The sequence below is a fragment of the Anomaloglossus baeobatrachus genome, chromosome 12, assembly GCF_048569485.1.
Source record: "Anomaloglossus baeobatrachus isolate aAnoBae1 chromosome 12, aAnoBae1.hap1, whole genome shotgun sequence".
NCBI lineage: Eukaryota > Metazoa > Chordata > Amphibia > Anura > Aromobatidae > Anomaloglossus > Anomaloglossus baeobatrachus.
In genome coordinates, this window is record NC_134364.1 from 3,903,061 (window position 1) to 3,928,722 (window position 25,662).

Here is a 25,662-nt window from a genome sequence, read left to right on the forward strand (position 1 = left end):
AGAACGCTCCGGATCTAGTCTGTAGAGATAATGAGCTGGAGAACACTCTGGATCTAGTCTGTAGAGATAATGAGCAGGAGAACGCTCCGGATCTAGTCTGTAGAGATAATGAGTAGAAGAACGCTCCGGATCTAGTCTGTAGAGATAATGAGCTGGAGAACGCTCCGGATCTAGTCTGTAGAGATAATGAGCAGCAGAACGCTCCGGATCTAGTCTGTAGAGATAATGAGCTGGAGAACGCTCCGGATCTAGTCTGTAGAGATAATGAGCAGCAGAACGCTCCGGATCTAGTCTGTAGAGATAATGAGCTGGAGAACGCTCCAGATCTACAGTCCCTGACAGAAGTTCTGTCCCTTATCCATGTTCTGTAAATAAAAGCTTATAACCTGCCTTTAAATTCATCCATTGGTTTCATAAATTACTCTTTTGAAAGCTGAAACCCTCCCAAATTTGCTTTAGGTTGTGAAAATAAAGTTGCTGCAAAGCTGAAATATTGATCATTTAATGAACACAGAAAGGTCCGTATAATGCACCCAATCCTAGTTTACATCCTCGCATGTGCTCACTAAATGATCGGTTAATTAGTGGGTGTGCATAAGAAGAAACCCAGGACCCCACACCTTCAGTTGAACTGCAACTTGACCTCTGAGAACATGCCAAAAATCCACCCTGCGACCAAAGCCTTGATTATCAAGAGGCTGAAGACCAGATACACTGCAGAGGTGGCTGGCACCTTTAATGTGTCTCAGCGTCAAGTACAAAGAATTAAAAAAAGATTTGAAGAGACTGGAGATGTTTTTGACAAGCCCAGGTCCGGCAGACCCCGCAAGACAACTGCTCAGGAGGAACGTTTGTTGGTTTGAAAATCCAAAGCCAGCCCCTCTTCCACTGCAGCAGAGCTCCAACAGGCCTGGTCACCTGAAGTCCCTGTGTCAACTAGAACAATTTGTAGGATTTTGTCTCGAAATGGCCTCCATGGTCGAATCAGTGCCCAGAAGCCAGCACTAAACAAAAAGCAATTAAAAAACCATGTGGCATTTGCCAAGTCCCACAGCCTGCTAAACAGATGGACGCTTTAAAAGTGTCAGAAGGTGGATTTCTCTGATGAATCTTCAGTTGAATTACACCAAAGCCGCTGTAAATACTGCAGGAGACCTACTGGAGCCTGTATGGATCCAGAAACAGTTACGTTTGGTGGTGGAAAGATCATGGTCTGGGGTTACATTCAGTATGGGGGTGTGCAAAACATTTGCAAGGTGGGAGGCAATATCAATAGCCTAAAATATCAAGAAGTATTAGCTACCTCTTACATTCCCAATCATAAAAGGGGTGAAATTCTACAGCAGGATGGTCTCCATCTCATACATCCATCTCTACAACAAAGTTCCTCCTGGCAAAGAAGACCAAGGTGCTCAAGGACTGGCCAGCCCCATCACCAGACATGGACATCATTGAGCATGTTTGGGGTAGGATGAAAGAAGAAGCTTGGAAGACAAAACCAAAGACTCTAGATGAACTCTGGGAGGCGTGTAACACTGCATTCTCTGCTATTCCTGATGACTTCATCAATAAATTGTATGAATCATTGTTGAACTTCATGGATGCAGCCCTTCAAGCTCATGGAAGTCACACAAAACATTACATATGGCTCTAATAGCACCACAACTTCATTCACCAATGTTATGCAACAGATCTTTGTATTAGAAGGTAATTATGTGTTTGAATTTCACATTACTTTCTGTGGGCGACAAAACTTTTGTCTTGCCAAAATCTGACCTTTCTGTGTTCATTAAATGATCAATATTTCAGCTTTGCAGCAACTTTATTTTCATCACCTAAACCAAATTTGGGAGGGTTTCAACTTTCAAAATAGTAATTTATAAAACCAATGGATGAATTTAAAGGCAGGTTATAAACTTTTATTTACATAACATGGATAAGCGACAGAACTTCTGTCAGGGACTGTAGTCTGTAGAGATAATGAGCAGGAGAATGCTCCGGATCTAGTCTGTGGAGATAATGAGCAGGAGAACGCTCCGGATCTAGTCTGTAGAGATAATGAGCAGGAGAATGCTCCGGATCTAGTCTGTGGAGATAATGAGCAGGAGAACGCTCCGGATCTAGTCTGTAGAGATAATGAGTAGAAGAACGCTCCGGATCTAGTCTGTAGAGATAATGAGCTGGAGAACGCTCCGGATCTAGTCTGTAGAGATAATGAGCAGCAGAACGCTCCGGATCTAGTCTGTGGAGATAATGAGCTGGAGAACGCTCCGGATCTAGTCTGTAGAGATAATGAGCTGGAGAACACTCCAGATCTAGTCTGTAGAGATAATGAGCAGCAGAACGCTCCGGATCTAGTCTGTAGAGATAATGAGCTGGAGAACGCTCCAGATCTACAGTCCCTGACAGAAGTTCTGTCCCTTATCCATGTTCTGTAAATAAAAGCTTATAACCTGCCTTTAAATTCATCCATTGGTTTCATAAATTACTCTTTTGAAAGCTGAAACCCTCCCAAATTTGCTTTAGGTTGTGAAAATAAAGTTGCTGCAAAGCAAAAATATTGGTCATTTAATGAACACAGAAAGGTCCGTATAATGCACCCAATCCTAGTTTACATCCTCGCATGTGCTCACTAAATGATCGGTTAATTAGTGGGTGTGCATAAGAAGAAACCCAGCACCCCACACCTTCAGTTGAACTGCAACTTGACCTCTGAGAACATGCCAAAAATCCACCCTGCGACCAAAGCCTTGATTATCAAGAGGCTGAAGACCAGATACACTGCAGAGGTGGCTGGCACCTTTAATGTGTCTCAGCGTCAAGTACAAAGAATTAAAAAAAGATTTGAAGAGACTGGAGATGTTTTTGACAAGCCCAGGTCCGGCAGACCCCGCAAGACAACTGCTCAGGAGGAACGTTTGTTGGTTCGAAAATCCAAAGCCAGCCCTTCTTCCACTGCAGCAGAGCTCCAACAGGCCTGGTCACCTGAAGTCCCTGTGTCAACTAGAACAATTTGTAGGATTTTGTCTCGAAATGGCCTCCATGGTCGAATCAGTGCCCAGAAGCCAGCACTAAACAAAAAGCAATTAAAAAACCATGTGGCATTTGCCAAGTCCCACAGCCTGCTAAACAGATGGACGCTTTAAAAGTGTCAGAAGGTGGATTTCTCTGATGAATCTTCAGTTGAATTACACCAAAGCCGCTGTAAATACTGCAGGAGACCTACTGGAGCCTGTATGGATCCAGAAACAGTTACGTTTGGTGGTGGAAAGATCATGGTCTGGGGTTACATTCAGTATGGGGGTGTGCAAAACATTTGCAAGGTGGAAGGCAACATCAATAGCCTAAAATATCAAGAAGTATTAGCTACCTCTTACATTCCCAATCATAAAAGGGGTGAAATTCTACAGCAGGATGGTCTCCATCTCATACATCCATCTCTACAACAAAGTTCCTCCTGGCAAAGAAGATCAAGGTGCTCAAGGACTGGCCAGCCCCGTCACCAGACATGGACATCATTGAGCATGTTTGGGGTAGGATGAAAGAGGAAGCTTGGAAGACAAAACCAAAGAATCTAGATGAACTCTGGGAGGCGTGTAACACTGCATTCTCTGCTATTCCTGATGACTTCATCAATAAATTGTATGAATCATTGTTGAACTGCATGGATGCAGCCCTTCAAGCTCATGGAAGTCACACAAAACATTACATATGGCTCTAATAGCACCACAACTTCATTCACCAATGTTATGCAACAGATCTTTGTATTAGAAGGTAATTATGTGTTTGAATTTCACATTACTTTCTGTGGGCGACAAAACTTTTGTCTTGCCAAAATCTGACCTTTCTGTGTTCATTAAATGATCAATATTTCAGCTTTGCAGCAACTTTATTTTCATCACCTAAACCAAATTTGGGAGGGTTTCAACTTTCAAAATAGTAATTTATAAAACCAATGGATGAATTTAAAGGCAGGTTATAAACTTTTATTTACATAACATGGATAAGCGACAGAACTTCTGTCAGGGACTGTAGTCTGTAGAGATAATGAGCAGGAGAACGCTCCGGATCTAGTCTGTGGAGATAATGAGCAGGAGAACGCTCCGGATCTAGTCTGTGGAGATAATGAGCAGGAGAACGCTCCGGATCTAGTCTGTGGAGATAATGAGCAGGAGAACGCTCCGGATCCAGTCTGTAGAGATAATGAGCAGGAGAACGCTCCGGATCTAGTCTGTGGAGATAATGAGCAGGAGAATGCTCCGGATCTAGTCTGTAGAGATAATGAGCTGGAAGACACTCCGGATCCAGTCTGTAGAGATAATGAGCAGGAGAACGCTCCGGATCTAGTCTGTGGAGATAATGCGCTGGAGCACGTTTCGGGTCTTGTCTGTAGAGATAATGAGCAGGAGAATGCTCCGGATCTAGTCTGTAGAGATAATGAGCAGGAGAACGCTCCGGATCTAGTCTGTGGAGATAATTAGCAGGAGAACGCTCCGGATCTAGTCTGTAGAGATAATGAGCTGGAAGACACTCCGGATCCAGTCTGTAGAGATAATGAGCAGGAGAACGCTCCGGATCTAGTCTGTGGAGATAATGCGCTGGAGCACGTTTCGGGTCTTGTCTGTAGAGATAATGAGCAGGAGAACGCTCCGGATCTAGTCTGTAGAGATAATGAGCAGGAGAACGCTCCGGATCTAGTCTGTGGAGATAATGAGTAGGAGAACGCTCCGGATCTAGTCTGTAGAGATAATGAGCTGGAAGACACTCCGGATCCAGTCTGTAGAGATAATGAGCTGGAGCACGTTTCGGGTCTTGTCTGTATAGATAATGAGCAGGAGAACGCTCCGGATCTAGTCTGTGGAGATAATGAGCAGGAGAACGCTCCGGATCTAGTCTGTGGAGATAATGAGCAGGAGAACGCTCCGGATCCAGTCTGTAGAGATAATGAGCAGGAGAACGCTCCGGATCCAGTCTGTAGAGATAATGCGCTGGAGCACGTTTCGGGTCTTGTCTGTAGAGATAATGAGCGAGAGCACGTTTCGGGTGTCGTCTGTGGGGATAATGAGCGGGAGCATGTTTCGAGTCTCTAGTACTATTGACCACCTCCTGTCTTTTCTGTTCTGACAGGTGACCTGTATATCGCCGGCTTGAATCAGATCATGTACAGCACTCTGCCAAAGCTTGTGGCCTCCAGAGATGGTTTTGAAGGTTGTCTGGCCTCCGTGGATCTTAACGGAAAACTCCCTGACCTGATCAATGACGCCCTGCACCGCAGCGGGCAGATTGAGCGCGGATGTGAAGGTACCAGTTCATATAGTGATGGCAGCAGTCGTCTGTGGGACTCATTCACACCATTCCTCCAGGTTCCAGCACCACGCTCATCTTCACCCATCTTCTCCATCTCCCTCCCCCTGATCTTCACTTCCACTGTCCTCGCCCTCCTCCTGTCCACCCCGGTGTGCCCGCAGGGTGGTGCCGGAGCCCGCAGGGTGGTGCCGGAGCCCGCGGCGTCTTCCCTCCCTCACATTGCTCCTTATTGTCAGCTGCACAAAGCACATATGACTTTAAATGATCGTCCTAAGAAAGCGAACATGAACTTGTGCCGCCCGACTACACTGTAAAGAAGGTGCCGGAATGGACATGGTGGCATCAATGTAAGAAGATCAGCAGGAGTCCTGGAGAAGAGGCGCTGCTCACATAACGGAGGACGTCCGGACCCCGCACACAGGCGGGGGGCGCCCCATGGTCCCCACACCGCCGTGTCCCCGTCTGTCTCCTGTAATAAATGCTTCTCTGTGTCTCTGGTGTCTGTCTTGTCGGGGGGTAATGGCCACGGGTCACCACTCCGCTTGTGTTACTGCTGCCCACCGCCAGGACGGTCTGAATGTCTCATCCGCCCATCAGCATTTCATCCCTTCCCATCATGCTTTGCTGTGTGCTGTCCTTGTACTGACATGGGACCAGTGTGAGGGTGGTCCTGTCACTGGGGGTCTGTATCAGTACGGATGTGGCTGATGAGATTTCTCCTCTGAATCCCTCCATGTTGTAATTCTGGGGGGACCCCCACCCCTCTAACAACTCAGCAGGACAGGAGCTGCCGTACAGCCCGACATGGTGAGTGGTGGGATGTGCAGATAGCGCCCCCCATACCTGCTGCCTGGCGGAGGGACTGCTGTATGTCAGGAGGATATGTATGTGTCACACAATGATCGGGGGACGGGGCGACGCTTCCTGCACTGTGAGCTTTGCTTGTGACGGGACTTGCTGGCTGCCCGCTGCCTGCCCGCCGCCTGCCCATCCGCTGCTTGGGTTTGTTTTTTGCCATTCTGATGGATGTTGCTTTTCTTGGGGGAGGGGGGATTGGGGTCGCCCCAAGAGTCACTGCTGTACTAACATCTGCTTTGTTTTTGTTCCTCGGCTAACAAAGATGCTTTGACCAAAGCTAATCTACAAGGTAGTCCACCACCAGCTAACCTGCATGGTCTCCTGCGCCACAGCCTCACCACCAGCAGAGGGCACCTGTGTGCAGCTGATCCTGGCGGGTGATCCGGCCACCACCAGCAGTGGGCACCTGTGTGCGGCTGATCCTGGCGGGTGGTCCGGCCACCACCAGCAGAGGGCACCTGTGCGCGGCTGATCATGCCACCACCAGCAGAGGGCACCTGTGTGCGGCTGATCCTGGCGGGTGATTCGGTCACCAAGATCAGAGGGCACCTGTGTGCGGCTGATCCTGGCGGGTGGTCCGGCCACCTCCAGCAGAGGGCACCTGTGCGCAGCTGATCCGGCCACCACCAGCAGAGGGCACCTGTGTGCAGCTGATCCTGGCAGGTGATCCGGCCACCACCAACAGAGGGCACCTGTGTGCGGCTGATCCTGGTGGGTGGTCCGGCCACCACCAGCAGAGGGCACCTGTGTGCAGCTGATCCTGGCGGGTGATCCGGTCACCACCAGCAGAGGGCACCTGTGTGCGGCTGATCCTGGCGGATGATCCGGGTACCACCAGCAGAGGGCACCTGTGTGCGGCTGATCCTGGCGGATGATCCGGGTACCACCAGCAGAGGGCACCTGTGTGTGGCTGATCTTGGCGGGTGATCCGGCAACAACCAGCAGAGGCAACCTGTGTGCGGCTGATCCTGGCGGGTTATCTGGCCACCACCAGCAGAGGGCACCTGTGTGCGGCTGATCCTGGCGGGTGATCCGGCCACCACCAGCAGAGGGCACCTGTGTGCGGCTGATCCTGGCGGGTGATCCGGCAACCACCAGCAGAGGGCACCTGTGTGCGGCTGATCCTGGCGGATGATCCGGCCACCACCAGCAGAGGGCACCTGTGTGCGGCTGATCCTGGCGGATGATCCGGGTACCACCAGCAGAGGGCACCTGTGTGCGGCTTATCCTGGCGGATGATCCGGTCACCACCAGCAGAGGGCACCTGTGTGCGGCTGATCCTGGCAGATGATCCGGGTACCACCAGCAGAGGGCACCTGTGTGCGGCTGATCCTGGCGGATGATCCGGCCACCACCAGCAGAGGGCACCTGTGTGCGGCTGATCCTGGCGGGTGGTCTGGCTGTGGAGAGCAGAGTCAGCACTGAGGCGGGAGGATTCAGTGCTGATCGTGCCTATCATCTGTGTGTCTCCTGCATGATGCCTCGTGTGTCTCCTGCATGATGCCTCGTCCGATCCTGTCCTTGTCTTGTGCCAGCACTGTATGCAGTCGGGTAACACAATGGCTCCCGGACTCCCAGCATCATGGCCTCTCGTTCCCTAGTATCTCCTCCTCAGCCACACTGGGGTTTCCATACATCCCCCTCCACCACAGATAGAGGGCGCTCATTCCCTGCCCTGCAGGTCCATCAGCAGTGGGCACAGCGGTGGTGATGGAAATCCATGGGCTCCTGGTAGTAAGGCTCTGTTCAGATGTGCAGCAATCATTCGACAGAACGGATCCAGCAGTGGTCCCGGGTCTCAGCAGGACATGATCCAGTATGTTACCATTGAAGTCTATTCTGTCCTGCTGTGATGTGCTGGCGGATCAGTGCTGTACATGTGATCGTCGTCCATCATGGCCGACTTGTGCCCAGAAAATAGAGAAGATAACAGTCTACAGGACTGCACCGTCTGTTGAAGGCTACTTGTTGACTGTTGGGTGAAAGGGACCTGCTGCTACTTGTAGTTCACCAAGAGCCTTGGTGCAGAGAGTGGTGAGTCTATAGAGGGGCCACCAGCAATCAGCAGCGTGCTCACAAGTCACCCGCCAGGAAGAGGCCTTACTGGTAGAGGAGGAGCCACATACAGGGGGAGGGCCTTGTGAGTAGTGGGAGGAGCTCCCCTTGCAGCAGGGTCCCAGTCTCTCTGCAGCTGGGGGGGTCTATCCTTTGCTGCATGTGTGGTGTCGCCCCCTCTGGACAGGGTGGGTATCGGCTGCTGTCCGGCCCTGCATGATTGACGTGTCCTGTTGTTGCATGCTTCCAGTCTGACATTTGGGGACTTGCTGGGGGCGTCTGGGGGAATCGGGCCGCGGTGCTGACTTCTCTGTTCTGTGCTGGCTTGCAGGTCCGACAACCACCTGTCAGGAAGACTCCTGTGCAAACCAGGGCGTGTGCATGCAACAATGGGAGGGCTTCACCTGCGACTGCTCCATGACGTCCTTCTCGGGCCCCCAGTGCAATGACCGTGAGTACAGACCATGCTGCAGCCTGACCCGCCACAGGGCCACATTCACACTCCACAGATGTGTCCCATCATCCTGGGGCAAGTTCATGGCAGAAGGTAGGGGTTGTGAGATGGTGGTAGAAGCTGGTGATGGTGGAGACCCGAAGCCTGCACTTACACACCACAGACACAAAGATCCGCCCGAAATACAGCTGGTACCATAACTCCCAGCAGAACATACATCACAAATGGTGGGAAGTCTGGTATCACAGAGATAAATCCTCTCATGACACCGCCCCAGCACTGCGCCGTGTCCTGGGACTACTCTCATCATGGTGAGGATGGATGGACCCTGGTGGTATAGGGGTTAGTGTACTAGGGGGACTGAGCAGGTGAGTTGTGTCACTTGTGGCCATCATTACCCTACAGGTAAGATATTACATGAGGAAGTGGTACCTGTTGCCTTTACATCTGTGCTCCGCAGCGGGCGCCATCATCAGCTCCTGAGGGACGTAGCGGAGCGGTGTCTGGGAATCCAGAGGTCGTCTGCGGTTGTAATTATTCTTTAGTCGGAGGGAAGTTAATTATTTATAATATCTAATTAAACCACCACAGAAAACAAAACGTCCCGTCTGAGCTGCGGCGCATCGCTGTCCCTGTGACCTCCGCCCCACCTTGTACCGCCGCATGAGCCCCATGTGCCCATACACAGCGTGAACGGGCCCCAGATCCTCCGCTGTTCTACAAATACATAAAGGCAGAGCTTGTGGGAATGACTCTGTATGGAGAGTGGTCTGCGTCTTAGCGTGGACTGCTCGTGGATGGCTAGAGTGGTCTGCTCTTGGATGGCCGTCACCAGCGTGCGCGAGTCAGATAGCCGTCACCAGCGTGCGCATCTCAGATAGCTGTCACCAGTGTGCGCGAGTCAGAGCCGTCACCAGTGTGCGCGAGTCAGAGCCGTCACCAGTGTGCGCGAGTCAGAGCCGTCACCAGTGTGCGCGAGTCAGAGCCGTCACCAGTGTGCGCGAGTCAGAGCCGTCACCAGTGTGCGCGAGTCAGATAGCCGTCACCAGTGTGCTCGAGTCAGATAGCCGTCACCAGTGTGTGCGAGTCAGATAGCCGTCACCAGCGTGCGCATCTCAGATAGCCGTCACCAGCGTGCGCATCTCAGATAGCCGTCACCAGTGTGCTCGAGTCAGATAGCCGTCACCAGTGTGTGCGAGTCAGATAGCCGTCACCAGCGTGCTCGAGTTAGATAGCCATCACCAGCGTGCGCATCTCAGATAGCCGTCACCAGTGTGCTCGAGTCAGATAGCCGTCACCAGTGTGTGCGAGTCAGATAGCCGTCACCAGCGTGCGCATCTCAGATAGCCGTCACCAGTGTGCGCGAGTCAGATAGCCGTCACCAGTGTGCGCGAGTCAGATAGCCGTCACCAGTGTGCGCGAGTCAGATAGCCGTCACCAGTGTGCGCGAGTCAGATAGCCGTCACCAGTGTGCGCGAGTCAGATAGCCGTCACCAGTGTGCGCGAGTCAGATAGCCGTCACCAGTGTGCGCGAGTCAGATAGCCGTCACCAGTGTGCGCGAGTCAGATAGCCGTCACCAGTGTGCGCGAGTCAGATAGCCGTCACCAGTGTGCGCGAGTCAGATAGCCGTCACCAGTGTGCGCGAGTCAGATAGCCGTCACCAGTGTGCGTGAGTCAGATAGCCGTCACCAGCGTGCTCGAGTCAGATAGCCGTCACCAGCGTGCTCGAGTCAGATAGCCGTCACCAGTGTGCTCGAGTCAGATAGCCGTCACCAGTGTGCGCGAGTCAGATAACCGTCACCAGTGTGCTCGAGTCAGATAGCCGTCACCAGTGTGCTCGAGTTAGATAGCCGTCACCAGTGTGCGCGAGTCAGTTAGCAGTCACCAGTGTGCTAGAGTCAGCCGTCACCAGTGTGCGCGACTCAGATAGCCGTCACCAGTGTGCGCGACTCAGATAGCCGTCACCAGCGTGCGCATCTCAGATAGCCGTCACCAGTGTGCTTGAGTCAGATAGCCGTCACCAGCGTGCGCATCTCAGATAGCCGTCACCAGCGTGCGCATCTCAGATAGCCGTCACCAGCGTGCGCATCTCAGATAGCCGTCACCAGTGTGCTTGAGTCAGATAGCCGTCACCAGTGTGTGCGAGTCAGATAGCCGTCACCAGCGTGCGCATCTCAGATAGCCGTCACCAGTGTGCGCATCTCAGATAGCCGTCACCAGTGTGATCGAGTCAGATAGCCGTCACCAGTGTGTGCGAGTCAGATAGCCGTCACCAGTGTGCTCGAGTTAGATAGCCGTCACCAGCGTGCGCATCTCAGATAGCCGTCACCAGTGTGCTCGAGTCAGATAGCCGTCACCAGTGTGCTCGAGTCAGATAGCCGTCACCAGTGTGCTCGAGTCAGATAGCCGTGACCAGTGTGCTCGAGTCAGATAGCCGTCACCAGCGTGCGCATCTCAGATAGCCGTCACCAGCGTGCGCATCTCAGATAGCCGTCACCAGTGTGCTCGAGTCAGATAGCCGTCACCAGTGTGCTTGAGTCAGATAGCCGTCACCAGTGTGCTTGAGTCAGATAGCCGTCACCAGTGTGCTCGAGTCAGATAGCCGTCACCAGTGTGCGCGAGTCAGATAGCCGTCACCAGCGTGCTCGAGTTAGATAGCCGTCACCAGCGTGCCCGAGTCAGATAGCCGTCACCAGTGTGCGCATCTCAGATAGCCGTCACCAGTGTGCGCGAGTCAGATAGCCGTCACCAGTGTGCGCGAGTCAGATAGCCGTCACCAGTGTGGTCGAGTCAGATAGCCGTCACCAGTGTGCGCATCTCAGATAGCCGTCACCAGTGTGCTAGAGTCAGATAGCTGTCACCAGTGTGGTCGAGTCAGATAGCTGTCACCAGTGTGGTCGAGTCAGATAGCCGTCACCAGTGTGCGCGAGTCAGATAGCCGTCACCAGTGTGCGTGAGTCAGATAGCCGTCACCAGCGTGCTCGAGTCAGATAGCCGTCACCAGCGTGCTCGAGTCAGATAGCCGTCACCAGCGTGCTCGAGTCAGATAGCCGTCACCAGCGTGCTCGAGTCAGATAGCCGTCACCAGTGTGCTCGAGTCAGATAGCCGTCACCAGTGTGGTCGAGTTAGATAGCCGTCACCAGTGTGCTAGAGTCAGCCGTCACCAGTGTGCGCGAGTCAGAGCCGTCACCAGTGTGCGCTAGTCAGATAGCCGTCACCAGTGTGCTTGAGTCAGATAGCCGTGACCAGTGTGCTCGAGTCAGATAGCCGTCACCAGCATGCGCATCTCAGATAGCCGTCACCAGTGTGCGCGAGTTAGATAGCCGTCACCAGTGTGCGCGAGTCAGATAGCCGTCACCAGCGTGCTAGAGTCAGATAGCCGTCACCAGCGTGCGCGAGTCAGATAGCCGTCACCAGCGTGCGCGAGTCAGATAGCCGTCACCAGCGTGCTAGAGTCAGATAGCTGTCACCAGCGTGCGCGAGTCAGATAGCCGTCACCAGCGTGCGCGAGTCAGATAGCCGTCACCAGCGTGCGCGAGTCAGATAGCCGTCACCAGCGTGCGCGAGTCAGATAGCCGTCACCAGCGTGCGCGAGTCAGATAGCCGTCACCAGCGTGCGCGAGTCAGATAGCCGTCACCAGTGTGGTCGAGTCAGATAGCCGTCACCAGTGTGCGCATCTCAGATAGCCGTCACCAGTGTGCTAGAGTCAGATAGCTGTCACCAGTGTGGTCGAGTCAGATAGCCGTCACCAGTGTGCGCATCTCAGATAGCCGTCACCAGTGTGCTAGAGTCAGATAGCCGTCACCAGTGTGCTAGAGTCAGATAGCTGTCACCAGTGTGGTCGAGTCAGATAGCTGTCACCAGTGTGGTCGAGTCAGATAGCCGTCACCAGTGTGCGCGAGTCAGATAGCCGTCACCAGTGTGCGTGAGTCAGATAGCCGTCACCAGCGTGCTCGAGTCAGATAGCCGTCACCAGCGTGCTCGAGTCAGATAGCCGTCACCAGCGTGCTCGAGTCAGATAGCCGTCACCAGCGTGCTCGAGTCAGATAGCCGTCACCAGTGTGCTCGAGTCAGATAGCCGTCACCAGTGTGGTCGAGTTAGATAGCCGTCACCAGTGTGCTAGAGTCAGCCGTCACCAGTGTGCGCGAGTCAGAGCCGTCACCAGTGTGCGCTAGTCAGATAGCCGTCACCAGTGTGCTTGAGTCAGATAGCCGTGACCAGTGTGCTCGAGTCAGATAGCCGTCACCAGCATGCGCATCTCAGATAGCCGTCACCAGTGTGCGCGAGTTAGATAGCCGTCACCAGTGTGCGCGAGTCAGATAGCCGTCACCAGCGTGCTAGAGTCAGATAGCCGTCACCAGCGTGCGCGAGTCAGATAGCCGTCACCAGCGTGCGCGAGTCAGATAGCCGTCACCAGCGTGCGCGAGTCAGATAGCCGTCACCAGCGTGCGCGAGTCAGATAGCCGTCACCAGCGTGCGCGAGTCAGATAGCCGTCACCAGCGTGCGCGAGTCAGATAGCCGTCACCAGCGTGCTCGAGTCAGATAGCCGTCACCAGCGTGCTCGAGTCAGATAGCCGTCACCAGCGTGCGCGAGTCAGATAGCCGTCACCAGTGTGCGCATCTCAGATCTGTCATCATCTATATGGTGTCAGTAATCACAAGGATGTTACCTGTAGATGTACAGTAGATACAACCCGCGAGCGCCATAAGAGATGGAGTCATCATAGCGAGAAACTACTATCGGGGAATGTGTGTGTGTGAAGCATACCATGGTCTGAAGGGGGCAGTAACCGCTACTATATATAGTGGGTACAGAAAGTATTCACACCCCTTTTACATTTTTCACTTTGTTTCATTGCACCCATTTGGTATTTTTTTCTCATTAATGTACACTCTGCACCCCATCCCCCATCTTCCCATCCCCCATCTTGAAAAAAAAACCAAATGTAACATTTTTGCAAATTTATTAAACAAGAAAAACTGAAATCTCACATGGTCATAAGTATTCAGCCCCTTTGCTCAGTATTTAGTAGAAGCCTCCTCCCTTTTGAGCTAGTACAGCCATGAGTCTTCTTGGGATCCTGGATTTGGGGATCCTCGGCCGTTCTTCCTTGCAGATCCTCTCCAGTTCTGTCAGGTTGGATGGTGAACGTTGGTGGACGCCATTTTCAGGTCTCTCCAGAGATGCTCAGTTGGGTTTAGGTCAGGGCTCTGGCTGGGCCGGTCAAGAATGGTCACAGAGTTGTTCTGAAGCGGCTCCTTTGTTATTTTAGCTGTGTGCTTAGGGTCATTGTCTTGTTGGAAGGTGAACCTTCGGCCAAGTCTGAGGTCCAGAGCACTCTGGAAGAGGTGTTCTTCCAGGATATCTCTGTACTTGGCCGCATTCATCTTTCCTTCAATTGTAACCAGTCGTCCTGTCCCTGCCCCCATTAGCATGATGCTGCCACCACCATGTCTCACTGTGGGGATTGTATTGGGCAGGTGATGAGCAGTGTCTGGTTTTCTCCACACATACCGCTTAGAATTATCACCAAAAAGTTTTATCTTCATCTCATCAGACCAGAGAGTCTTATTTCTCATAGTCTGGGAGTCCTTCATGTGTTTTTTGCAAACTATGTGTGGTTTTCATATGTCTTGCACTGAGGAGAGGCTTCTGTCGGGCCACTCTGCCATAAAGGCTCGACTGGTGGAGGCTGCAGTGATAGGTGACTTTGTGGAACTTTCTCCCATCTCCCTGCTGCATCTCTGGAGCTCAGCCGTAGTGATCTTGGGGTTCTTCTTTACCTCTCTCACCAAGGCTCTCCTCCCACGATTGCTCAGTTTGGCTGGATGGCCAGGTCTAGGAGGAGTTCTGGTGGTCCCAAACATCTTCTATTTAAGGATTATGGAGGCCTCTGTTCTCTTAGGAACCTTGAGTACTGCAGAAATTCTTTTGTAACCTTGGCCAGACCTGTGCCTTGCCACAATTCTGTCTCTGAGCTCCTTGGGCAGTTCCTTTGGCCTCATGATCCTCATTTGGTGTGACATGCAGTGTGAGCTGTGAGGTCTTATATAGACAGGTGTGCGCCTTTCCAAATCACGTCCTATCAGTGTAATTACACACAGCTGGACTCCAATGAAGACGTAGAACCACCTCAAGGAGGATCACAAGGAAATGGACAGCATGGGACTTACATATGAGTGTCTGAGCAAAGGGGCTGAATACTTATCACCATGTGTTATACTGAGCAAAGGGGCTGAATACTTATTACCATGTGATATTTCAGTTTTTCTTTTTTAATAAATTTGCAAAAATTTCTACATTTCTGTTTTTTTATGTCAAGATGGGGATGGGAAGATGGGTGCAGAGTGCACATTAATGAAAATTTACCAAACTGCTGCAATGAAACAAAGAGTGAAAAATTTAAAGGGGTCTGAATACTTTTTGTACCCACTGTGTGCGTGTGTGATATATATATATATATATATATACATATACATACAGTACAGACCAAACGTTTAGACACACCTTCTCGTTCAAAGAGTTTTCTTTATTTTCATGACTCAGAAAATTGTAGATTCACATTGAAGGCATCAAAAGTATGAATTAAAACATGTGGAATGAAATACTTAAAAAAAAAAGTGTGAAACAACTGAAAATCTGTCTATTATTCTAGGTTCTTCACAGTCGCCACCTTTTGCTTTGATTACTGCTTTGCACACTCTTGGCATTCTCTTGATGAGCTTCAAGAGGTGGTCACCGGAAATGGTCTTCCACCAGTCTTGAAGGAGTTCCCAGAGATGCTTAGCACTTATTGGCCCTTTTGGCTTCACTCTGCGGTCCAGCTCACCCCAAACCATCTCGATTGGGTTCAGGTCTGGTGACTGTGGAGGCCAGGTCATCTGGCGTAGCACCCAATCACTCTCCTTGGTGAAATAGCCCTTACACAGCCTGGAGGAGTATTTGGGGTCATTGTCCTGTTGAAAAATAAATTATGGTCCAACTAAACTCAAACCAGATGGAATAGCACGCCGCTGCAAGATGCTGTGGTAGCCATGCTGGTTCTGTATGCCTTCAATTCTGAATAAGTCCCCAACAGTGTCACCAGTAAAGCCCCCCACACAATCACACCTCCTCCACCATGCTTCACGGTGGGAACCAGCCATGTAGAGTCCATCCGTTCACCTTTTCTACACAGACACGGTGGTTGGATCCAAAGATCTCAAATTTGGACTCATCAGACCAAAGCACAGATTTCCACTGGTCTAATGTCCATTCCTTGTGGTCTCTTCTGCTTGTTGCCTGTCCTTAGCAGTGGTTTCCTAGCAGCTATTTTACCATGAAGGCTGCTGCACAAAGTCTCCTCTTAACAGTTGTTCTAGAGATGAGAAGGTGTGTCCAAACTTCTGGTCTGTACTGTGTGTGTGTGTGTGTGTGTTTCTCTCTCTCTTATATATATATATATATATATATATATATATATATATATATATATATATATATAATCTACACACACATATATTCTATACACAATCAATTCCCCATCAGTGTGAGGAGACCCACGCAGCCAGGTGTAATAGATAGACTCCTTGCAGATCTTGTTCTTGGTGGGATGTCCTAGCTCCCAACTGTCCTGAATTCACTGGGATTGTCCCCATTTGGTAGGGCCGTCCCGCTGAGGACTTTGTCGCTTCTTTCACTCGCTTTCTTTACTCCAGCGTCTTCATCGTCATCTCTGCTTTGCACGCACTGACATTAACTAAATACACAATTGTCTTCTTTTCTTGTGATCTGTTCTCCCTGGTAATCAAACCCACAACCTCTATCATCGTAGGCAGCAGCTACAGCAGTGATCCACAGGCTGCACTGAAAACACTGGGAGGTTTCCAGGACCCTGTATTCTAGAGAGAAAATAAAACGTAACATTTTATCTGCCTAGAAGATTCCTAAAAAAAACCAAAATCCATTACAAAACTGTGTGTCGTACTTTCTTCTTAAAGATCTGGGAGTCAAACCCCCAACTTGCATCATTGTAGGCATCCGCTAAAGCTCTGATCCACTGGTGACATTGCTACATATGGGAGGATTGTGTCTACGTGCAGCTGCAGATTATACTGGTATATAGAAATCCACGGCTATATAACATGTATATCTATGTCCTTGTATTCTGCAGAAAAAGAAGTCAGAGATTTTTCTTAAAAGAAAATGACTAAACAATTAAAAAACAATTAAAATGTCATTTTTTTAAGCACTCTTAATAAAAAAAAAAAATAATACACATCATAAATCCACAAATAACATGGATGTATTTGTCTCCATAATGACCCAAACAACACAGCGATCAGATTCGGTAAATCACGTGAAAAATGTGGTGAATTGTTTTATTTTTTTTCTCTCCAAACAAAAACATAAAAAAGTAACGCTGAGTCAGTATTCACATGCTGCGTACCTGCTGCTTTTCTGCCCGTGAGTCAGTGTTCACACGCTGTGTACCTGCTGCTTTTCTGCCCGTGAGTCAGTGTTCACACGCTGCGTACCTGCTGCTTTTCTGCCCGTGAGTCAGTGTTCACACGCTGTGTACCTGCTGCTTTTCTGCCCGTGAGTCAGTATTCACACGCAGCGTACCTGCTGCTTTTCTGCCCGTGAGTCAGTATTCACACGCAGTGTACCTGCTGCTTTTCTGCCCGTGAGTCAGTATTCACACGCAGGGTACCTGCTGCTTTTCTGCCCGTGAGTCAGTATTCACACGCTGTGTACCTGCTGCTTTTCTGCCCGTGAGTCAGTGTTCACACGCTGTGTACCTGCTGCTTTTCTGCCCGTGAGTCAGTGTTCACACGCTGTGTACCTGCTGCTTTTCTGCCCGTGAGTCAGTGTTCACACGCTGTGTACCTGCTGCTTTTCTGCCCGTGAGTCAGTATTCACACGCTGTGTACCTGCTGCTTTTCTGCCCGTGAGTCAGTATTCACACGCAGCGTACCTGCTGCTTTTCTGCCCGTGAGTCAGTATTCACACGCTGTGTACCTGCTGCTTTTCTGCCCGTGAGTCAGTATTCACACGCAGCGTACCTGCTGCTTTTCTGCCCGTGAGTCAGTGTTCACACGCTGTGTACCTGCTGCTTTTCTGCCCGTGAGTCAGTGTTCACACGCTGTGTACCTGCTGCTTTTCTGCCCGTGAGACAGTATTCACACGCTGTGTACCTGCTGCTTTTCTGCCCGTGAGTCAGTATTCACACGCTGTGTACCTGCTGCTTTTCTGCTCGTGAGTCAGTATTCACACGCTGTGTACCTGCTGCTTTTCTGCCCGTGAGACAGTATTCACACGCTGTGTACCTGCTGCTTTCCTGCCCGTGAGTCAGTATTCACACGCTGTGTACCTGCTGCTTTTCTGCCCGTGAGTCAGTGTTCACACGCAGTGTACCTGCTGCTTTTCTGCCCGTGAGTCAGTGTTCACATGCTGTGTACCTGCTGCTTTCCTGCCCGTGAGTCAGTATTCACACGCTGTGTACCTGCTGCTTTTCTGCTCGTGAGTCAGTATTCACACGCTGTGTACCTGCTGCTTTTCTGCCCGTGAGTCAGTGTTCACATGCTGTGTACCTGCTGCTTTCCTGCCCGTGAGTCAGTATTCACACGCTGTGTACCTGCTGCTTTTCTGCCCGTGAGTCAGTATTCACACGCAGCGTACCTGCTGCTTTTCTGCCCGTGAGTCAGTATTCACACGCTGTGTACCTGCTGCTTTTCTGCCCGTGAGTCAGTATTCACACGCAGCGTACCTGCTGCTTTTCTGCCCGTGAGTCAGTATTCACACGCAGCGTACCTGCTGCTTTTCTGCCCGTGAGTCAGTATTCACACGCTGTGTACCTGCTGCTTTTCTGCCCGTGAGTCAGTGTTCACACGCTGTGTACCTGCTGCTTTCCTGCCCGTGAGTCAGTGTTCACACGCTGTGTACCTGCTGCTTTTCTGCCCGTGAGTCAGTGTTCACACGCTGTGTACCTGCTGCTTTTCTGCCCGTGAGTCAGTGTTCACACGCTGTGTACCTGCTGCTTTTCTGCCCGTGAGTCAGTGTTCACACGCAGCGTACCTGCTGCTTTTCTGCCCGTGAGTCAGTGTTCACACGCTGTGTACCTGCTGCTTTTCTGCCCGTGAGTCAGTGTTCACACGCTGTGTACCTGCTGCTTTCCTGCCCGTGAGTCAGTGTTCACACGCTGTGTACCTGCTGCTTTTCTGCCCGTGAGTCAGTGTTCACACGCTGTGTACCTGCTGCTTTTCTGCCCGTGAGTCAGTGTTCACACGCTGTGTACCTGCTGCTTTTCTGCCCGTGAGTCAGTGTTCACACGCTGTGTACCTGCTGCTTTTCTGCCCGTGAGTCAGTATTCACACGCAGCGTACCTGCTGCTTTCCTGCCCGTGAGTCAGTATTCACACGCAGCGTACCTGCTGCTTTTCTGCCCGTGAGTCAGTATTCACACGCTGTGTACCTGCTGCTTTCCTGCCCGTGAGTCAGTGTTCACATGCTGTGTACCTGCTGCTTTTCTGCCCGTGAGTCAGTATTCACACGCAGCGTACCTGCTGCTTTCCTGCCCGTGAGTCCGTGTTCACACGCTGTGTACCTGCTGCTTTTCTGCCCGTGAGTCAGTGTTCACACGCAGCGTACCTGCTGCTTTCTTGCCCGTGAGTCAGTGTTCACACGCAGTGTACCTGCTGCTTTTCTGCCCGTGAGTCAGTGTTCACACGCTGTGTACCTGCTGCTTTTCTGCCCGTGAGTCAGTATTCACACGCTGCGTACCTGCTGCTTTCCTGCCCGTGAGTCAGTATTCACACGCTGTGTACCTGCTGCTTTTCTGCCCGTGAGTCAGTGTTCACACGCAGCGTACCTGCTGCTTTCTTGCCCGTGAGTCAGTATTCACACGCTGTGTACCTGCTGCTTTTCTGCCCGTGAGTCAGTGTTCACACGCAGCGTACCTGCTGCTTTCCTGCCCGTGAGTCAGTATTCACACGCAGCGTACCTGCTGCTTTTCTGCCCGTGAGTCAGTATTCACACGCTGTGTACCTGCTGCTTTTCTGCCCGTGAGTCAGTGTTCACACGCTGTGTACCTGCTGCTTTCCTGCCCGTGAGTCAGTATTCACACGCTGCGTACCTGCTGCTTTCCTGCCCGTGAGTCAGTATTCACACGCTGTGTACCTGCTGCTTTTCTGCCCGTGAGTCAGTATTCACACGCTGCGTACCTGCTGCTTTCCTGCCCGTGAGTCAGTATTCACACGCTGTGTACCTGCTGCTTTTCTGCCTGTGAGTCAGTGTTCACACGCTGTGTACCTGCTGCTTTTCTGCCCGTGAGTCAGTGTTCACACGCAGCGTACCTGCTGCTTTCTTGCCCGTGAGTCAGTATTCACACGCTGTGTACCTGCTGCTTTTCTGCCCGTGAGTCAGTGTTCACATGCTGTGTACCTGCTGCTTTCCTGCCCGTGAGTCAGTATTCACACGCTGTGTACCTGCTGCTTTCCTGCCCGTGAGTCAGTATTCACACGCTGCGTACCTGCTGCTTTCCTGCCCGTGAGTCAGTATTCACACGCTGTGTACCTGCTGCTTTTCTGCCCGTGAGTCCGTGTTCACACGCTGTGTACCTGCTGCTTTTCTGCCCGTGAGTCAGTGTTCACACGCAGCGTACCTGCTGCTTTCTTGCCCGTGAGTCAGTATTCACACGCTGTGTACCTGCTGCTTTTCTGCCCGTGAGTCAGTGTTCACATGCTGTGTACCTGCTGCTTTCCTGCCCGTGAGTCAGTATTCACACGCTGTGTACCTGCTGCTTTTTTGCCCGTGAGTCAGTGTTCACACGCAGCGTACCTGCTGCTTTCCTGCCCGTGAGTCAGTATTCACACGCAGCGTACCTGCTGCTTTTCTGCCCGTGAGTCAGTGTTCACACGCAGTGTACCTGCTGCTTTTTTGCCCGTGAGTCAGTGTTCACACGCTGTGTACCTGCTGCTTTTCTGCCCGTGAGTCAGTGTTCACACGCTGTGTACCTGCTGCTTTCCTGCCCGTGAGTCAGTATTCACACGCTGTGTACCTGCTGCTTTTCTGCCCGTGAGTCAGTATTCACACGCTGCGTACCTGCTGCTTTCCTGCCCGTGAGTCAGTATTCACACGGTGTGTACCTGCTGCTTTCCTGCCCGTGAGTCAGTATTCACACGCTGCGTACCTGCTGCTTTCCTGCCCGTGAGTCAGTATTCACACGCTGTGTACCTGCTGCTTTTCTGCCCGTGAGTCAGTGTTCACACGCTGTGTACCTGCTGCTTTTCTGCCCGTGAGTCAGTATTCACATGCTGTGTACCTGCTGCTTTCCTGCCCGTGAGTCAGTATTCACACGCTGTGTACCTGCTGCTTTTCTGCCCGTGAGTCAGTATTCACACGCTGTGTACCTGCTGCTTTTCTGCCCGTGAGTCAGTATTCACACGTTGTGTACCTGCTGCTTTCCTGCCCGTGAGTCAGTGTTCACACGCAGCGTACCTGCTGCTTTTCTGCCCGTGAGTCAGTATTCACACGCAGCGTACCTGCTGCTTTCCTGCCCGTGAGTCAGTGTTCACACGCAGCGTACCTGCTGCTTTTCTGCCCGTGAGTCAGTATTCACACGCAGCGTACCTGCTGCTTTTCTGCCCGTGAGTCAGTATTCACACGCAGTGTACCTGCTGCTTTCCTGCCCGTGAGTCAGTATTCACACGCTGTGTACCTGCTGCTTTCCTGCCCGTGAGTCAGTGTTCACACGCAGCGTACCTGCTGCTTTTCTGCCCGTGAGTCAGTATTCACACGCAGCGTACCTGTTGCTTTTCTGCCCGTGAGTCAGTATTCACACGCAGTGTACCTGCTGCTTTTCTGCTCGTGAGTCAGTATTCACACGCAGTGTACCTGCTGCTTTTCTGCCCGTGAGTCAGTATTCACACGCAGCGTACCTGCTGCTTTCCTGCCCGTGAGTCAGTGTTCACACGCAGCGTACCTGCTGCTTTTCTGCCCGTGAGTCAGTATTCACACGCAGCGTACTTGCTGCTTTCCTGCCCGTGAGTCAGTGTTCACACGCTGTGTACCTGCTGCTTTTCTACCCGTGAGTCAGTGTTCACACGCAGTGTACCTGCTGCTTTTCTGCCCGTGAGTCAGTATTCACACGCAGTGTACCTGCTGCTTTTCTGCCCGTGAGTCAGTGTTCACACGCAGCGTACCTGCTGCTTTTCTGCCCGTGAGTCAGTATTCACACGCAGCGTACTTGCTGCTTTCCTGCCCGTGAGTCAGTATTCACACGCAGCGTACTTGCTGCTTTCCTGCCCGTGAGTCAGTGTTCACACGCTGTGTACCTGCTGCTTTTCTGCCCGTGAGTCAGTATTCACATGCTGCGTACCTGCTGCTTTTCTGCCCGTGAGTCAGTATTCACATGCTGCGTACCTGCTGCTTTTCTGCCCGTGAGTCAGTGTTCACACGCTGTGTACCTGCTGCTTTTCTGCCCGTGAGTCAGTATTCACACGCTGTGTACCTGCTGCTTTCCTGCCCGTGAGTCAGTATTCACACGCTGCGTACCTGCTGCTTTTCTGCCCGTGAGTCCGTGTTCACACGCAGCGTACCTGCTGCTTTTCTGCCCGTGAGTCAGTGTTCACACGCTGTGTACCTGCTGCTTTTCTGCCCGTGAGTCAGTGTTCACACGCTGTGTACCTGCTGCTTTTCTGCCCGTGAGTCAGTGTTCACATGCTGTGTACCTGCTGCTTTCCTGCCCGTGAGTCAGTATTCACACGCTGTGTACCTGCTGCTTTTCTGCCCGTGAGTCAGTGTTCACACGCTGTGTACCTGCTGCTTTTCTGCCCGTGAGTCAGTGTTCACATGCTGTGTACCTGCTGCTTTCCTGCCCGTGAGTCAGTATTCACACGCAGCGTACCTGCTGCTTTTCTGCCCGTGAGTCAGTGTTCACACGCTGTGTACCTGCTGCTTTTCTGCCCGTGAGTCAGTGTTCACATGCTGTGTACCTGCTGCTTTTCTGCCCGTGAGTCAGTGTTCACACGCAGCGTACCTGCTGATTTTCTGCCCGTGAGTCAGTGTTCACACGCTGCGTACCTGCTGCTTTTCTGCCCGTGAGTCCTTGTTCACACGCTGTGTACCTGCTGCTTTTCTGCCCGTGAGTCAGTATTCACACGCTGTGTACCTGCTGCTTTTCTGCCCGTGAGTCAGTATTCACACGCTGTGTACCTGCTGCTTTTCTGCCCGTGAGTCAGTGTTCACACGCTGTGTACCTGCTGCTTTTCTGCCCGTGAGTCAGTGTTCACACGCTGTGTACCTGCTGCTTTCCTGCCCGTGAGTCAGTATTCACACGCAGCGTACCTGCTGCTTTTCTGCCCGTGAGTCAGTGTTCACACGCTGTGTACCTGCTGCTTTTCTGCCCGTGAGTCAGTGTTCACACGCTGTGTACCTGCTGCTTTTCTGCCCGTGAGTCAGTGTTCACACGCTGTGTACCTGCTGCTTTTCTGCCCGTGAGTCAGTGTTCACACGCTGTGTACCTGCTGCTTTTCTGCCCGTGAGTCAGTATTCACACGCAGCGTACCTGCTGCTTTTCTGCCCGTGAGTCAGTGTTCACATGCTGTGTACCTGCTGCTTTTCTGCCCGTGAGTCAGTATTCACACGCAGCGTACCTGCTGATTTTCTGCCCGTGAGTCAGTGTTCACACGCAGTGTACCTGCTGCTTTTTTGCCCGTGAGTCAGTGTTCACACGCAGTGTACCTGCTGCTTTCCTGCCCGTGAGTCAGTGTTCACACGCTGTGTACCTGCTGCTTTTCTGCCCGTGAGTCAGTATTCACACGCAGCGTACCTGCTGCTTTTCTGCCCGTGAGTCAGTGTTCACATGCTGTGTACCTGCTGCTTTTCTGCCCGTGAGTCAGTATTCACACGCTGTGTACCTGCTGCTTTCCTGCCCGTGAGTCAGTGTTCACACGCTGTGTACCTGCTGCTTTTCTGCCCGTGAGTCAGTATTCACACGCTGTGTACCTGCTGCTTTCCTGCCCGTGAGTCAGTGTTCACATGCTGTGTACCTGCTGCTTTTCTGCCCGTGAGTCAGTATTCACACGCAGCCTACCTGCTGCTTTTCTGCCCGTGAGTCAGTATTCACACGCAGCGTACCTGCTGCTTTTCTGCCCGTGAGTCAGTATTCACACGCTGTGTACCTGCTGCTTTTTTGCCCGTGAGTCAGTGTTCACACGCAGTGTACCTGCTGCTTTCCTGCCCGTGAGTCAGTATTCACACGCAGCGTACCTGTTGCTTTTTTGCCCGTGAGTCAGTATTCACACGCAGCGTACCTGCTGCTTTTCTGCCCGTGAGTCAGTGTTCACACGCTGTGTACCTGCTGCTTTTCTGCCCGTGAGTCAGTATTCACACGCTGTGTACTTGCTGCTTTCCTGCCCGTGAGTCAGTGTTCACACGCTGTGTACCTGCTGCTTTTCTGCCCGTGAGTCAGTATTCACACGCTGTGTACCTGCTGCTTTCCTGCCCGTGAGTCAGTGTTCACATGCTGTGTACCTGCTGCTTTTCTGCCCGTGAGTCAGTATTCACACGCAGCCTACCTGCTGCTTTTCTGCCCGTGAGTCAGTATTCACACGCAGCGTACCTGCTGCTTTTCTGCCCGTGAGTCAGTATTCACACGCAGCGTACCTGTTGCTTTTTTGCCCGTGAGTCAGTATTCACACGCAGCGTACCTGCTGCTTTTCTGCCCGTGAGTCAGTATTCACACGCAGCGTACCTGCTGCTTTTCTGCCCATGAGTCAGTATTCACACGCAGCGTACCTGCTACTTTCCTGCCCGTGAGTCAGTATTCACACGCTGTGTACCTGCTGCTTTTCTGCCCGTGAGTCAGTATTCACACGCAGCGTACCTGCTGCTTTTCTGCCCGTGAGTCAGTGTTCACACGCAGCCTACCTGCTGCTTTTCTGCCCGTGAGTCAGTGTTCACACGCTGTGTACCTGCTGCTTTTCTGCCCGTGAGTCAGTATTCACACGCTGTGTACCTGCTGCTTTTTTGCCCGTGAGTCAGTATTCACACGCAGCGTACCTGCTGCTTTTCTGCCCGTGAGTCAGTATTCACACGCTGTGTACCTGCTGCTTTTCTGCCCGTGAGTCAGTATTCACACGCAGCGTACCTGCTGCTTTTCTGCCCGTGAGTCAGTATTCACACGCTGTGTACCTGCTGCTTTTCTGCCCGTGAGTCAGTATTCACACGCTGTGTACCTGCTGCTTTTCTGCCCGTGAGTCAGTATTCACACGCTGTGTACCTGCTGCTTTTCTGCCCGTGAGTCAGTATTCACACGCAGTGTACCTGCTGCTTTTCTGCCCGTGAGTCAGTATTCACACGCAGCGTACCTGCTGCTTTTCTGCCCGTGAGTCAGTATTCACACGCTGTGTACCTGCTGCTTTTCTGCCCGTGAGTCAGTATTCACACGCTGTGTACCTGCTGCTTTTCTGCCCGTGAGTCAGTATTCACACGCTGTGTACCTGCTGCTTTTCTGCCCGTGAGTCAGTATTCACACGCTGTGTACCTGCTGCTTTTCTGCCCGTGAGTCAGTATTCACACGCTGTGTACCTGCTGCTTTTCTGCCCGTGAGTCAGTGTTCACACGCTGTGTACCTGCTGCTTTTCTGCCCGTGAGTCAGTGTTCACACGCTGTGTACCTGCTGCTTTTCTGCCCGTGAGTCAGTATTCACATGGTGTGTACCTGCTGCTTTTCTGCCCGTGAGTCAGTATTCACACGCTGTGTACCTGCTGCTTTTCTGCCCGTGAGTCAGTATTCACACGCTGTGTACCTGCTGCTTTTCTGCCCGTGAGTCAGTATTCACACGCAGTGTACCTGCTGCTTTTCTGCCCGTGAGTCAGTATTCACACGCTGTGTACCTGCTGCTTTTCTGCCCGTGAGTCAGTATTCACACGCAGCGTACCTGCTGCTTTTCTGCCCGTGAGTCAGTATTCACACGCAGTGTACCTGCTGCTTTCCTGCCCG

General features: G+C 51.9%; 1 protein-coding gene across 3 annotated transcripts in view; it reads left to right on the forward strand.

Annotated features, from left to right (window-relative positions):
• Positions 1-25,662, forward strand: part of NRXN3 (neurexin 3) — a 693,208-nt gene that overhangs the window by 376,252 nt on the left and 291,294 nt on the right. For all 3 annotated transcript variants that reach the window (XM_075330463.1, XM_075330464.1, XM_075330465.1), the window contains 3 exons: positions 5,128-5,301; positions 6,428-6,454; positions 8,552-8,671. In XM_075330463.1, the coding sequence (XP_075186578.1) occupies positions 5,128-5,301; positions 6,428-6,454; positions 8,552-8,671 (321 nt within the window). The remainder of the gene's footprint in view (positions 1-5,127; positions 5,302-6,427; positions 6,455-8,551; positions 8,672-25,662) is intronic.